Source organism: Phalacrocorax carbo, chromosome 5 (genome assembly GCF_963921805.1).
Source record: "Phalacrocorax carbo chromosome 5, bPhaCar2.1, whole genome shotgun sequence".
NCBI classification, from domain to species: Eukaryota; Metazoa; Chordata; class Aves; order Suliformes; family Phalacrocoracidae; genus Phalacrocorax; species Phalacrocorax carbo.
In genome coordinates this window covers 64,647,086-64,663,402 of record NC_087517.1, presented here as the reverse complement: position 1 = coordinate 64,663,402, position 16,317 = coordinate 64,647,086, and the positions used below count along the sequence as shown (strand labels likewise).

The window sequence follows — 16,317 nt, the reverse complement described above, 5'->3', positions numbered from 1 at the left end:
ATCCATTTTTTTGTCATACATTCAAACAAAATTGTGGTAAGATACAAGTATACTAATTTTGTCAGTGTAGTTTATTTGGTGAATACGGCACTTCTACTAACAAGTAGATTTATCTACAGTGAGATCAATTTCCCAGAATCAATACAGAATGTAGGCTGGAAAAGGCTAACTCTCCAGCATCTCTGTTCACAGAATTGTTTGTCTTCTTGTTGAAGATACTAGGAGTCTGCAACATTTACCTATTTTATTTAATTGTTTGCCACTTTTAGAAACTAACTGAGAAGAATGCAAAGCCTGCCAGATAAGACAATCCAGATCTTTTTCCCGTTGAGTAAAGGTGAGGGAGGTAAGACACTCCAGCCCAGCAAGTAAAGAAACAGAGATCAGCAGTTCGCTCTCTGATCTCAGCCTGTGGCACTGCGCTTTGTGCCATATTAAAGGCAGTACATGTACGCAACAGAGTAGCTCTCAGACTGAACAACTTTCTAAGAAGACTTTGCCTTAAACATACAGCCATGGGCAACCCGTGAAGGGGAAATTAAAACCTTGAAGGGCAATTTCAAACAGAAGCCTAAGGTATGTAAGAAAACATACAAGCTTTTAGAATGGGAATGACTTTTGCTCCGTTACATATTTTAGAATTATTTAACACACCTACTGTCCATTATTAATCTCTTTTTTCTCATTAGTAGTGACAGTAGAGCTCTGGAGAGCTAACTTTACAGCTACTTGCATTGCCATCATCTATGCAAACTACAAACCTCTGACTATAGTTATTAAGCATTGTCTAAGTCTGCAGATACAATTAAGAGCTGCCTAAGAGTTAAATAGTTTAGCTGTAATGCAAGGACGAGAATTCAAATTTAGTTTAATATTTTGCAATATAGAATGACAACATATAGATAATACAATATAATGTGCTTTGCAGTATGCACGAGCAAACAGAAAACAAAGTTTTAACTAACAAGACTCATTTTTAAATGGTATTTTTTTTTAAACATCATAGTTTGTGTCTAAGAGGAGTCAGAGTATAAGATGGTGGCTACCGAACAGCAATAACCTTTGGAGAAGTCTTAAGTTCTAGCAGATTTGTACAACATGTGCAAAACTCTCACCTACAAAACTAAAAATCAGCATTTCGTTCTGATGATGCAAATATGTGTATGGAGATATTTTCAGAGGATATATACTGCTTTTGTTGTTCTAAAACTTGGTATATACCAGAATATTAAAAAAACACTTTTCTGTAAACAACAAAAAAACCCTAAACCAACATTAACCACAATAAGCAGGATGAGAAAGTATTACTTGAGAACCTGGTTTTAGTCAGATCTATGACTGTATTCTGTAAAATATTTTTCCTAGAAAAATGCTAAGCAACATAATGAAGCAATCAAGTATTAAAAGAATCCACAACAACAAAAAACCCAACAACTTTCAGTTCAGAAAATGTCAATATGGAAGTATATTCAAAGCTTAAAACTACAGTTTTATAGAAAAGATATTTCTTCTAAGGAGCATTAGTTCAAACTATCAGAACTAAAGAGCTTTTCATTGAATTTTTGTTTTTAAATATAATCACTATGAACCTTTACATACAAGGAATGAAGTCAACAGGAACAGTAAACTGGAAAACTTAAATCTCCTCTCACCCAAAAAAGGTTCAAAGTAAAAAAAAGCTTCCACTGTATTCAAATTTAAACAACAACCACACCTCACAGATGACCACTGTATGTTTGCTATATCATCTTACCTGAAAGACGGCATGGGACCGGGAAGAAGAGGCATTTACATCTGTGGGATGCTGTGTTCTATTTTTGTTTCCATAATCCAACAATTGAAGGATTTCCTCTGCTGATTTAGGCTAAGGGTAGAGCAGAAGATAAATACAAGGGATTTTTTCTTTTTCATCAACTATAGGAGATTCTACACTAATTCTAAAACACATTAACATTCACCTTCAAAAAAAAAAAAAGGGACTTAAAATTTTAGTTACCTAGAAATAAGAGATATTTCCTGTTTTGGAATTGAGGCACTTCAAACAAACACTTTTAGTTAAAGAGCAGTAAGGCACAAAAAGCAAGCACTTAACTGCAGAAATTTAAATCAGATAATTTTTTTAGTACGGAACTTAGATAAATCTCCAAAGGTTCTCCATAGTCAGAAAAAGTCTTATTTAAGAATGACTGACTTAATTTTTCTGGTACTAATGTATTAAACAATGATATACTAATTTTTTTCCCCACAGGACCCAAGCTTTGGGGAGTATGGTGATCACAGCGTGAACCAAATTAAAGACACTGTTAAATGTCCCGTTAACTGACCTGTTAAATCATTATCTCACGTACACAGAAGCTGGAAGATACCTAGCATGTAACATACACCAAAAGGCTGCAAGAGAAAAGGTCCACAAGAGCTAATTTTCAGATTGGAAAAGAAAGTTCTATCACTGACTTTGCCAAAGAATTGCTCTGCTGGCCTGGAAAAGTCATTTAAAGTGAATGACTTTAAAGTTCAAGCGTGGTTACCTAAAACCAAAACCAACCCTGAGATGCAGCCACAAGACTTGCAAAGGTGTAGATCACTCCAAGATGGCAATGGAAGCACTGAACTTTAAGAAATCCTAAGATATAGTAGCCAGAAAAACAATAATCTTCCAAAACCCGAAGATGAGCATCCAGCCAATGGCACCCTTTCAATAATAAGTGCTGGCCAATTTAATCCATTTTTGTTAGAATACTAGCAAGTTTTTTTTCACAATATGCTTTTGAATAATTAATTAGGTTCACAAGTATGGCAATTATTGCCAGAAAAAAAGCCCACTAGGAGATTACCAAGTTTCATACAACTCTCACCAATCAATGGGAACTTCAACATTTTCTCAAACACATCGCAAGACTTCCTGAATTTCAATGTCTATCTACATACCTGATGTAATGTTAGCCCTTGGACCACCACCCCTTTCTGGGTATCTTCCCGAACAGCCAGAGGTCCCGAGTTTACCAGCAGATCACGGATCTGTTCATTATAGACCTTTGAAAGAGAATTTAAAATCTTTTATTAAAACCATCCTGCCATACTTGACAGGATTAAACTAACTAGAAATCATCGCTGTCTTTTTTAATACTTTAAGACGAAGTAACAAATTCGTGCTGCAGAATTTTTGCCAAACAACTTTCCTATAGTGAGCTTGAAATATTCAATTTGCAGGATTTTTCTTAGCGTTTCAAGTGGGAGTCACTCTTTCATAGTAAATAATCTTTATTTTTTATTAAAAGAAATAGTTTACTCTTTTTACACAAAAACTTTTGCAGCAAGCATGAATCCAAAGCATTTATTGTCCTCCATTACACTTTGCAATCCATACTTCAGCGAGATTTCTTAATCCAAATGTACGTCTGTTAAAATTCTTAAATACATTATTTCTTGGTCTGTGGAATCACTTGAAATAACATGTGGCAAAGCCAACTTTTCCTTCCTCCTTCTCCCCCTCCCCAAACTCTAACTACCCTTCCGTTAAGGCTTTGACAGGGCTAGAAGGTAACAATTTTACTTGACAGTCGTGCTAAGACAACTACTTCTAAAACCAGAACTGTGATGCAAAAAAGTTGGAGAGGAGGAGGTGACAACAAGGAACAAAACGAATATTTGTAAACAGCTAACCACTGGATAGCAGCTCTAATTCAAGCAGTTTTACTGTATCTCAGATAAATAAAAACCTTCAAAAACCATCATCAAAAAGGTGATGATGATATCCTCATAGATAGATATCATTTTGTGGTGTGATTTCACATTACGTATACTATTTTATTGTGAAGTCCTGAAATACATGCCTGAAAAGATACTTTCTTGTACACATCAAGAGATGTTCTGAGGCATGTAACTGACCAGCAAGACAGACATCATTAGAATGTTTAGTGAAGATACTAGAAGAGATTGTCCTTTTTGGGCAGCCTTCTGCCAAATAGGAACAGGTGCCTATGAATAACACCATATTTGCAGAGCACAGTTCAGTTCCATTCCTATCAGGGACACGTACTGTAAAGTCTCAGAAACAGCCGGGGAAAGACAAAACCAGCTAGTCTTTATTTATTAAAATATGCCTTATTAAAAGCAACGTACCAAATACAGGAACAGGCTTACCTCTAAATAAGAGACAGCAACATTGCATACTTTTTCTTCTTTTATTTGATCCATGCAACTATAAAGTGTCATCATAGTTAAATACATCACTCCAGGATCTTCAGGGGAACCTAACATTGTATGAGTCTTTCCAGCTCCTGTTGCACCATATGCAAGCACTAAATTTTCACAAAAAAGAACAAAGCAAAAAGACACACTTTATACCAGAAAGCTAATCAGAAAGGCGGAAGTGAAATGGATGTTCACACACCCGTCATTCTGCACAGCTGTTTTCATAAACTGATCAAGCTTCTTACTTAGGCTTTACCTTTTACAAGCTATAATCAGAAAACTATTCCAAAATTATATTGAATTTTGAATTTTCAGTTCAAAATTTATTCACTGGCAACTTGCATCAAAATATTATTTGCTTACTCTCATAAAGCTAAGCCATCAACTTATTGCAGGCAGGTATTCGATTTCCTCATGTTGTTTGCCAATTAAGAAACCAAGCTCCTAAAGCTAGGTCATAAAGCCGGCTGCCACACACAGTGGCACAACTTCTGGTTAAATAACTCTTTCCAGAGGACTACCCTCACAAGCATGCTTATTTCAGCTAAAATTCCTAAGTCTATTGTAACCATAACATGAACTCATTTTCAAAGTCCTAACATTCTCCTAACTTCCCTAAGCTAAGAAGTCAGCCTCTCATATCAATAAATTAAACGAAAATGCTTTATTTATATCTCAGCTTTTTTTAAGGCCTCTGCAGCAGTTGGATACAATGGTAGAAACTTCGAGGAATTTAGTTAAGTTTTTGAATTGAAGAAGATAAATAGCAGTTACCTGTGCAGTTGTATCCATTTAAGAAGCCGTCAATTACAGTTTTAGTAGTATGCTCAAAAACTTCCAACTGGGATGAATCTTCAGCAAAAACAGCATCAAACACAAATTTAAGATCTTTTTTTGTTCTTTTATTAATATCCCTATGGGTCAGTTTCTTTCCATGAAAGAAGCTAACTTCTTCCTCCTTTGGATCAAAGACCAATATATGCTGGTCAACAACATGAACAACTTTGCTAAAGTTGCCATCTTTTTCCTTCTGAGACTCTGGACGGACACGGACCACCACTTTCACATGATTACAGACATCTTCCTCCTTATCAGCAGACATAACAATGTCCCTTTTGTCTTCCTTCTTCACTTCCAAGTTTCTTTCAGATCAAGCAGCTAAATCTTTTCTGCAATTAACAAAAAAAAAAAAAAAGGTGGAAGGCCTTATGTTTAAAATATAATCTTTCAAATAGTTCACACCTTTAACAGGGACTAACATTTTGCACCTGTGCTGCATCTACCCCGCTCCTGTTAGTTAGCCCCCTGGGCTGCTACAATGATGGCTACACTTTGGAAAGCACTGTACCTGGCCTGAAAAGGTGACCTAGTTCACTATAGCTTTAAGAAAGCTAAGTTCATACGCTTATTTCAACAATTTAAGCCACTCATTCATGTACCAGCTTTCCCTTATTTCAGAGCAAGCTTGCAGATGAGCTACCAGGCTTCAACAGACTAAAGCGGGTGGTTTTCTTGTCTTTCAGCAAAACGCAGAGCAGCCGCCGGCTTGCTGTCTCAGGGTTACTGGTTTAGTCACATCGCACGTAGGTTTAAAGTGGCAGTTGAAGTGGAATTCACATTAACGTTACTTCACAGGATACCCAAACATGTCCCATAGGTGTCCAACCAGAATTCCTGCGGGGAGCTGGGGGTTGCTCCCTCCGGAGCGCAGACGGCGACCTTCGCGGCGAAGGCTCTCAGTGACACTTTTGCAGCGCCGGGACAAGCTTGCCCTCTCTCAACCAGGCCGGGCCGAGGCACCCCACGGCCGCTGGGCCGACCGCGGCACGGCCACGAAGCGGGACCGAGGCGCGGACGGAAGCTCCGGAGGCAGGCGGGGGGTGGCCTAGCCCAGCCCCACCCGGCGCGCTCCTCGCCCCGCTACGGGTGGGTAAGCCTCCGCCAGAGCCCGCTGCCAGGCCGAGCACCGCGGCATAGACAGGCCTATAGCAGACGGGCCGGACAAACAGACACCGGGACCCCCGCACCCGTCCGGGCCGTTACTCACCTCAGCGCCGCGGCCGAGCAAACCACCGCCCGTCCCGGCCGCCGAATTCAAACACAAGCGGCCTGCCCTCCCCGCCTCCTCATTGGCCACCGCCGCCGTGACGCCAGCAGTGCGACGGCGCCGAGGGTAAGCGCGTGGGGACGAGCGGCTCAGCCTGAGGCGGGCCTGGTCGCCTCCGCCGGCACGGTCCCTCCGGGTCCGCGCCGCCGCACCTGGCGGGCGGGTGCCGCTCCTGGGGCTTTGGCGGCTGCTGGTGGCGGGGCGGGGGGGGAGTCCCGGGGCGGCGGTTCCGGTGGAGCGAAGCCGCGGTGGAGTCTCCCTCACAGCCGCGCCGTGGGGGTGGGCGCGGCGCTTCCCGCCTTTCTGAGCCTCTCAGGGGGAGAGCGGGAGGGCTGGGTGGAGGGGGGTCCGGTGCGGGGGGGAGTTGCGTGTGCGGGGGAGCGGCCCTGCGGGGAGTGGGGGTGGAGGAGCGGTGGCAGAACCTGCGGTGAGGGACTCATCCCCCCGGCTATGGCGGGGCGGGCGGGCGGCCTTTCGCTCCTGGCGGCGCCTCCTGTCCCACTGGCCTTGCCCGGGCGGGGAGTGGGGGGGCGGGCGGCCGGCGTGCCGCTTCTCCGCTCGCTTTTGGGGAAGGAGCGTTGTGGAGTTGAGTGTTTGCTCCCTGGCTGCCTTTACCATCCGCTTCAGCGCCAAGTCCCGCTCTGCAGGCGGCTGGGATCAAACTGCTCGAATGCCGCTTAAGACACATGGTGCAAGAGGCTACGTGTTCTGCTTGCTTCTAAAAAAAAAAATGCACAATTACATAGAACCAGGATGGCTGTAAGCAAAGCGTTCTGATGTTAACAATATTTCCTGGGCTTGTACCGACGTAGGGCAGTGTGATTTGGATGATGATGGTCTTCACCTTGCTCTTAAAATTTCTGTAGAGGCATTGTGGTTTGTTGCAGAACCTCAGGCCTATGGTATGTCTGTGCAAGGTTATAGAATTACTCATGCTTCCAAATTTAAGGTGGGGGAAATACTGCCCATCGGAGGCCTAAATTATCAGGAGAATAACGCTCCAGGACTTGGTGTGTTCTATCTGTGCAGGCAAAATACATGAAGCCTCTGGCTAGGTAAATCCAAGCACAGCATGTAATAAATAACTGATAGCTAAAATAAGGTTGCCCTTCTGTTAATGACATTAATCTAGGGTGTTGGTTTTTTTGAATGGTTTTATGTCAAATGTTACAAGTCTCCTGCCTGACAGGAGAGTGTATGTGATACAGTATTACAGAAGGCCTCAGCTCCATAAAGAAATGCAGATAATCTTACAAATAAAGCCTTACTATCACCTATGTTAAGCTTCCAATATATTTTTTTGTGGAAGGTGAAAATTTGCTGAAGTCATGCAGCCTTCTGCTAGTAGCTTACTGACTTGGTTTTGGATGTTTTAGACAGGGAAGATTCATCAGCTTTCCATGTAATTAAAGGACAAACTGTGTAGCTAATTACTTCCAGGATTTAGAGTATTATTTCAGTTAGTTATACTCTGGAGAATTCTTGCCTCTGGCTGTGCTCGAAATATTTGGTATTACAAGATGTAATGCATGATGACAACCATACATTTACTGCATGTGTAACACTGAATTATAGCACCATTTTAAATACAGTTACAGTATTTGATTTGTCCATTCCCAGTTTAACTAGAAATGTGGAGGACCTGGCAGCTAGAGTGCTGCTATTTGGACCGAGTATCTCATTGTGTTTGGCAAAACAGAGGGGAACAATTTGAAAGTAAAATCAAAATAAAATTTAGATTTTATTTCAATTTCTGAAAAAAAAAAAAGTCACTGTTCTGGTTGTGCTCTTATTTTGTTAGTCATTTAATGTTAGTATCTCTGGGATGTTGTAACGCTGTTAGAGTCCTGGCAATGAAAAGAGGTGTTCCTTATGAAAAGAAAACCATTCTGGTGTGTATATGATTAATTGATAGATGACCTTGAAAATACTGAAAACAAAGAGATTCTCACTTTTTGCTGACATATCTATAAAACCACCCGTCTTGGGCTGTGTAATGCTTTAAACAAACCTACTGTTTTAACTATTTGTTTCCAAGTAATTCCCAACATCTACTGTTTTTCTAGGTTGATCAACTCCAAAATGTTGTCTCAGTGTCTGTGCCAAGTTTACAAATGTTTGTTTCTGCGTAATGTAAAACTGAGTTTGATAAATGTGCCTACTTTGGCCAGACGGGTCCATTCTTCACCAAAAAAGCTTTCTGACTATGAGTTAAAGGAACAAAACGTCCAGAAATGTGAAACTGAAGAGTGCCCTCGAAGTACAGAAAACAATAATTCTGGAAGATTGCACATACCAGTGATGCTGGAGGAGGTTGTTAATTGCTTATCCCCCCAGCCAGGCCAGGTGAGTTAAATGATTCATTAATATTTGTGATTCAATAGCAGTCCAGCAGAAAAGTTTATGGTAACTTGCAGTGTAGGGTAGCTCTTGTTTAGAGGAATAAAGGGGTGTTTTTTAAGTCTCTGTTGCGCCTTATAATCTTCCAAACTGTTTTGCAATTCAGATTAAGGCTTTATATTTAAAACAATAAAAACCTGGCATCTGTATGCCTGAATCCCCAAATAAGCAGCATTTGTTAGAACTGTGGTATTGGATTAATCTCTTGTGCTTGCCTTTCTGGATTGCTCTTGTGTGTTTCTAGGGTTGTGTTAATTGCTGATGGTAGCAGGGAGTTCTCGTGTATGGTTGTGTCATCAATTTGTGAAGAGCTCTCTTCCTGTTATATAAGAGCTAGTAAGTATGTAGGCTTTAAAAATCGTCATCATTATACCTTGTTCCAAGATATTTATTTCTATGGTTTCACTTGGTTTGAGGCACTATATTTCCTTAGGATATGCTTACGCTGCATAACGTGGTGCTCTGTAGAGGTACTCTAGTTATTAAATGACTGTGTATGGTACTAGAAATGGTTTAGCATCAATAATGTGACAGTATTACAAGTCATCTTATTTGAGTACAGTACTTTGAGTAGATTCCGCTTGGTCTCTGCACAGAAGTGTTACACCTACATTGTAGTACTGTATGCGGTATAGGTATACTGTTACATACTCCCTTACAAAAATGTTACACAGTAAAATATTTTCTATCCGAGAGGTCTTAAATACAGTATTAAGTTGAAAGGTTTTCTTATACAACTTAAATGCTTACATGATTTTTGTATTTCAGATGCTGTCATCTGTGATTTTTGTGCTTTTTATGTTAGCTTCATAGAATCTTATTAATTTAGGCTTATCAATGTGTAGTTTTAGTTCAAATGGTACTTAAAGAAGTAGAAAGTTCAAAGTGTTTGTATCTGCGTGCTTGTTTACTTTTACTCAAAACCAGCATCGTCCAACAGTGGCAGAGGGATAGAGTAAGTTCGGGGTGGATTCAGGGGTCAGAAAATTGTGCTCCAATCTTGTTGAGCTTGAGAGAACTTCTTTAGTTTGGAAGATAATGTATCATTTGAAGTATTTTGAAAATCAGGGAATCTGAATAGCATAATGATTATAACATACACATTGCTCTTGCAGGTGTCCTACCATTGAAGATAATGAAAACTAGTGAAATATATAAGGAACTTGGAGTTCAGATTTCATTTAGATGTCAGAACTATTAGAAAATTTTCACACATTAAATGAACATATAAATTGTGACACTGTACATAAATTATTTTTCCAGTTGTTTAAGCTTCTGCTTAAATGAAAATTAAGAGGAGGCTGATGGGGGGGGCTGTTTATTAAACTGTGGCGATATAAAAAAAACCCTACTTGGTGACAGAATTTGTAAAAGAAGCTACTCCTGGTTATAAACTATGGACAGTAACTATTGTTCCTGAAGGCCTTCTGAGAATTTAAATATTTATTAATGTAAAATAGCTTATTACTGGGGTGGGATTTTTTCAGGTCTGTGTATACATGGTTTTGCAGATTCCTAAGCTGGTGGTGAACCACTAATGACAGACATAAGAGCACAAGTGTGTTATCTTGAACAGAACAATACATAATATGGGTAACCTGTTTAGCATAATTGAAAATTAAAACAGCACTTCCATTTTTCTTTTTTTTTTTTAAGATAGGGTAAATTATATATTTGCAGCACTTCCTGAGGCCTGAAATTTTGAAAATAAGTTGCGTGCAAAAAGGTGCAGTGCGACAACTGAGTTTTGCTGAGTAAGCATCAGTGAAATTTTAAACAAAGACTTGAGACTGTTTCATGCTGGCATGAATGGTGACACAGTTTCTGTTAAGATGGATATAGAACTGGGACTGTTGTATCAATTTACATTTTTAAGGTTATAGTCATAACTAGGAAGTCCATGAAGGCTTGCTTTATTTTGTGGGCAGGGATGGTAATGCTCTTTCTGATCTTGGATTTTGTTTTTCTGCTTTTTTCTCTCCTTCACGCACGAAGATTTCCTTTACTCAGCTTTAACATAGTTATAATCTTTGTTACAGAAAAGCTGGTTTGGGCCTCTATTTCTTGTTGTGTCTTAAGACAAGGAGTTGCCAATATAAAGAAAATCCAATTAGAAAGGCAGCATTCTCCCTAGGGTTTTGGTCGGTGAATGGGGTTTTCATTTTACTTATAGGGGTTCCTAAGAAAATAAATGTTACTTAAGAGTGAGTCACAGCTGAGATAAAGATGTTAGTACCCTCCTATTGAATATTCTTGTTGACTGTCTCCTTTGTGGAATCTGGTTGTCGGGGGTTTAAGCAATAGTATTTCCACTTATCTTTGAATCTTCTTTTATTGCCTTAGAGCTTGTTTCTTCAAAGTCCCTGTAGTAGTCCTGTTTTTGAAGCACGTTGAACAAATTAGTTTTTACTGATCTACCTCACTTTTCCTCAATGAAAAGTCTGTTGCAGTAAATCCACACACAAGTAATTTCCTCTTTAAGTTTACTGTATTGACTAAACTACATTTTAGTCGTCTTGGTCCACTAACGTTCTTTATTTGTACTGGACCAGTGTTTCTGCAGTTGTCTGGGCAGCTTGAGTTTTCTCTGTTCTCTTAAACTTAAAGGGTAGCGAAGAACCAAGCATATTTTCAGAATTAACGTCTTCGGGCATCCAGAAGCATGTTTTCCCAATTTTCACCCTACGTTTTCCTATTTAATCTTTTGCAATAGTCACTTGCCTTTTAACTAGAGATGTGGATCTCTTTGACATCATATAGCTATAAAGATATGAAAAAGAATTTCATTAGCAGTGGGTTCTAGTATGAATGCCAGAGGGTGAAGCTTTAATTTTTTTTTCAGCTGTTCTTGTGGGGGTCTTGTAATAAAGGTTCTTGCACGTTGCAAAGCTCTAGGAAACTATTTTGATACTGCTCCAGCACAAACAGCACACTTCTATATATAATATTTAAACTCCAGCTAGAACAAAAAGAAATATTATACCCTACCCAGATTTTATGGGGAAGCCTGTAATCTGATGATATCTGTGGTTTTGCATTAAATATGATCTAGAATAGACTAAAATGGAGATACAGTGACCTCTAGGAGTATTATTTGGGTTATGATAGTTCTGGAATTTTTTTTTTAATATCTGTAAAGTAAATGGTAGGTGGTCAAACTTGAGGTGAGAAAGAATGAATGAGGCCATTCCCTTTTCTCCAGTGTTTAAGTGACTTCATCAGAAACAGAGTTAATATCACATGATCTTTTAATCTCATTAGGTTAATTTGTGTCTAAAAAATAAGACAGTTCATTTTCCCCAAAGAGATCTTGTCTGAGGTCTTCTTGAGTTAGCTGGGTCTTCTTGCGGAGGTATCTTTGATTCTTCGTAAAATTATTCAGATTATTTTCACTCCCCAGCTTTCACTGAAGGGGGTATCCTTTTTGTCTTGGAAATGATGTGTCATACCTAGCTTCTAGAAAGAGACAGGTGTTTCTTAAAAACATCCAGCTTTGCCATGAGCTTTCCTTTCAGTATTTCAGATATATATTGCGTTGGTCTCAGGATAGCTACTCTTTTCTTGCATCCAGATATCAAATTATTCTTTTTCAGCTGAGAGAGGTTATGAGCGTGGCCTTCCAGAATAACAAGAGGAAATGTAAGACATTGCTGACAGTCAAACATTGGTCTTTTGTCACTGAAGTGCTGCTTGAGCTCTGCAATTAGTTTGAAGACAGTAGCCTTTCACCTCCTGAAGTTCTGTTGCCATTGTTGGATGTTGTTGACCTGAAGCGCGGTTGTTTCCTTCCGATTCCGCAGAGCTAGTTACTCAAGTAATAGATGACACTCAAAGAAGGCTGAGATAGACTGCTGGTGTGCAGAACCAGAGTCTACTGTTCTGAAGCTTTGTCTTAGTTTCTTTATATCCTTGTCCATATGTCAGTATTGCTTTTTTTTTTTCTGCCTTATACTGAATGTAAGGTCTTAAGGACAAAAATAACCTTTCTCTGTACAGCACCCTACAGGGTGGACTTCTGTTTTGTGAGAAGAGTTTCCAAGTATCTTGGTGTATAAATAGTTATGTGGCTATGCTGGTGGCCGGTGTACTTATTGTAGTACTTCCAAAGCCATCTGCAAATAATTTAAAACTGGAACAACCCATTTACACTAAAGGCTCTCAAAATTGAAGTGTTCTGCAGGGTGTCAGAGTTAAACAGGAATTGAAAAGGGACCTGGCAAAATTAATTCTGAGTTCTCAAGTTGTGTGAGATTTTCGTAGGGTGCAAGCAAAATACCAAGTTTGGCATGGAATATTAATTATATCATGAGATAAATGCTGAAATACTTGTTTTGGAAAAGCACAACACATTCCATGGACAGAGTAACGGGTTTTTATCATTTTAGCCTGTTTTCCCCTGGACTTGCAAAATGAAAGTAGGTCCAGTGACATAAAGGAAGTGATTTATATAATGTTATTTATTGTAGAAACAACTATATGTTGTTTTGTGGGAAGCATGCTGAAAATATCTTTCCATATGCAAATTGTATGGTTCATTTTTCTGTGGCAGCAGCACAGTGATTTATATTGTGATTGGTAAAGATAAGCCATTGTAAAACAGGAAGTAAGATATTGCAGGAGGCAATCAATTAATGTAGAGAAATTCTGAAAATATTCTGGGAATTATAGAACATGCTTTTTCCATGATACTTCAGCTTTACTGGCAATTTTTTTCAGCTGATCATATAGATCCTGTGTACCCTTTCAGTCATTCCTGTCTTGCCTGATTTCCTGGTTGTATATATTGTGAATTTATGAAGGAGACTAGCCGGGTTTCAGATCACAGCTGTGTAGGGAGATGTGCATAGAGTGCATATGTATGCCAAGTGTATTCATTTTCTGTGGTGTGTAATAGGAAACTTGTTAAATGGAATCTCATCAGATAGAGAGCACTGTTTAAAATATTTGGCTAAAATCATATGTTAAAAGGGATTTTTTTTTTTTGTGGTGAAGTTAGCATTTAAAGGTAGTGCATGAAAATGGATAACACTTTCAAAAAAGTTGCAGTTAAGGTGTATACAAGCTAGTCTCTCAGGTACCTATTATTAAAGTAATGATATTACCTGGCTTTATGAAAGTATTGTGTACATGGGGATTTGGAAAACCAGACCCCACTTGCTTAAGTTCCTTAATTTATAACTGATTACTCTCTGCTGTGACAAGCAGTCTAAATAAAGAAGTGACAGGGCAGAAGGAGGAGTATTTAACAATGTGATGCCAGCAAATGTCATACAAATTCTACAGTATCTGCATCTGGGTGAATTCCGTTGCAAGATGAGAAAAGAAAGAAAGGGACAGGGAAGAAAAAAGAGGAGACGGTGTTCATGAACGGTTTGTCAGCTGAGGGGGCAGAGAAAGCCCAGTCATGCTCTTTAATTGTCTGAAGTTTCTTGCTTTGCTGTCATCTGTAGTAGGTCCCCAAAAACCACAAGAATCAAATTCCCTAATGACAGACAAAGCATATAGGATTTATTTGAGAGCACTGTACATCTGTTCTCTGTTTTGAAGCTGGTACTGCTGTGTGCTTAGGTTGTGGTACCAGGAAATGAAAAATATTCATGTATTGGATCTCAATGTGGAGAGACACAAATGAGGTATGGTGAAGGAGTCTCCAGATTTTACTTTTTTATACTTAAAGATTTTGGTCTTTAGAGAGAAAGAGAAAGTACCTAAGAAAACTTGTGCTGTGGGGAAAGAATAAGTTGATGGCTACAGCTGCACAGGGAAGAATCTTTTGGTTGTGATTCTTGGACATCCGCCTGACCACCTCTTCTTTCCACCTGCAGCATGGCTCTCAGCAGGCATATCTAAATGTTATCATCAGCAAACATACAGCTCTCACCAACTTAGTTCTGCATCTTTCTCTATAGCAGTGGAGGAAGGGAAGCCTCCAGCTGCTATCTCCAAAGAGACCAGCAAGGGAACTTGGTCTGCCTACTGAGAACCATTCGGCAGATGCGCCAGATTTCATTTTATTGTAATATGGGGTTAGCTTGCTGTTGTCACTCTATCGCATAACAAATGGTAGTGCTTCAGGAGACTATTTAAGATGCTGTGTTATAATAAAGCAAGATTCACTGCTTCTGGGTGACTCAGCTTGTAATGACGCTGTATATGCTCTCCTTTTCTGTTGTGACAGCATTAGTCTTTGCACCTCTTGGGAAGAACTAATAAGATTCACCAGAAAGTAATCTAAGCCTTTTAAATTTTAGCTTGAGTGAGCCTGTGATCCCAGAAAGTGTGATAATTAATATATGTAGCTACTCATTTCCTCCCCATCTAGTACTGTGTGTCTTATTTAGTCAGCCTTTTGGCTATGCTTTTTTATTAAATATTTGAATTTGAGTTTGCAAACAGGAATGCAGGCTTTTTTTACCACACAAAAATATTACTAGGGGTTTAAGATCACAGTTGGAGTACAGGAAATAGCTGCATGTTTTTTCCTTACTTTCTTGTCTTTCTGCTTAAGGTTATCCTGTTTTGAGTAGCAAAACACAGGTGTGTTCTGTGTAAAGAGATAACTAAAAGGTTAAGCTACCAAATACGATGTTTAAAATTAATGGGTATCTGAAGTCACCCAAATCACAGAATCCCAGACTGGTGGGGGTTGGAAGGGACCTCTGGAGATCATCTTGTCCAACCCCCCTGCTTGAGCAGGCACACCCAGACCAGGGGCACAGAACCGTGTCCAGGCGGGGTGTGAATGTCCCCAGGGAAGGGACCCCACAGCCTCCCTGGGCAGCCTGTGCCGCTGCTCTGGCACCCGCACAGGGAAGGGGTTTTTTCTCATGTTTAGCTGGAACTTCCTGTGTTCCAACTTGTGCCTGTTGCCCCTTGGCCTGTTGGTGGGCACTGTTGAAAAGAGCCTAGTCCCGCCAACCTGACACCCACCCTTTAGCTATTTATAGGTGTTGATGAAATCCCCCCTCAGTCTTCGTTTCTCCAGGCTGAACATACCCAGGTGTCTCAGCCTTTCCTCATAAGGGAGATGCTCCAGCCCCCTGATCATCCTGGTAGCTCTCTGCTGGACTTGCTCAAGCAGTTCCGTGTCCTTCTTAAACTGGGGGGCCTAAAACTGGACACAGCACTCCAAATGTGGTCTCACTAGGGCTGAGTAGCGGTGTCAGATAACCTCTCTTGACCTGCTGCCCACACTCCTTTTAATGCATCCCAGGATACCATTGGCCTCCTTGGCCACAAGGGCATGTTGCTGGCTCAGGGTCAGCTTGCTGCCCACCAGCACTCCCAGGTCCTTCTCAACAGAGCCGCTTTCCAGTAGTTCAGCCCCCAGCCTGTACTGGTGCAGGGGTTTGTTCCTCCCCAGGGGCAGGACCTTGCACTTGCTCATGTTGAATTTCATGAGGTTCCTCTCGGCCCAGCCCTCCAGCCTGTCCAGGTCTCGCTGGACGGCAGCACAGCCTTCTGGTGTATCAGCTGCTCCTCCCAGCTTGGGATCATCAGTGAACTTGCTGAGGTTACACTCTATCCCTTCGTCCAGGTCACTGATGAATATGTTGAACAGGATTGGAGCCAGCACAGACCCCTGGGGAACACCACTAGTGACAGGCCTCCAGCCA

The 16,317-nt window shown here is 40.4% G+C and overlaps 2 protein-coding genes across 5 annotated transcripts in view; one reads left to right on the top strand and one right to left on the bottom strand.

Annotated features, from left to right (window-relative positions):
- Nucleotides 1-6,332, bottom strand: part of KIF18A (kinesin family member 18A) — a 41,248-nt gene extending 34,916 nt beyond the window's left edge. The window contains exons 1-5 of one of the 3 annotated variants that reach the window (XM_064452826.1): nucleotides 6,242-6,332; nucleotides 4,969-5,363; nucleotides 4,144-4,301; nucleotides 2,929-3,033; nucleotides 1,754-1,864 (exon numbers count right to left, since the gene is read on the bottom strand). In XM_064452826.1, coding sequence (XP_064308896.1) covers nucleotides 1,754-1,864; nucleotides 2,929-3,033; nucleotides 4,144-4,301; nucleotides 4,969-5,296 — 702 coding nt within the window. In that variant the 5' untranslated portion in view covers nucleotides 5,297-5,363; nucleotides 6,242-6,332. The other 2 variants (XM_064452827.1, XM_064452828.1) reach the window with 2 other exon arrangements.
- A 132-nt stretch (nucleotides 6,333-6,464) lies between these two features.
- METTL15 (methyltransferase 15, mitochondrial 12S rRNA N4-cytidine) overlaps nucleotides 6,465-16,317 on the top strand; it is a 97,505-nt gene continuing 87,652 nt past the window's right edge. Inside the window, exons 1-2 of one of the 2 annotated variants that reach the window (XM_064452830.1) lie at nucleotides 6,465-6,580; nucleotides 8,368-8,647. In XM_064452830.1, coding sequence (XP_064308900.1) covers nucleotides 8,384-8,647 — 264 coding nt within the window. In that variant the 5' untranslated portion in view covers nucleotides 6,465-6,580; nucleotides 8,368-8,383. Of the gene's footprint in view, nucleotides 6,581-6,855; nucleotides 7,061-8,367; nucleotides 8,648-16,317 lie in introns of those variants that run through there. The other variant, XM_064452829.1, reaches the window with a different exon arrangement.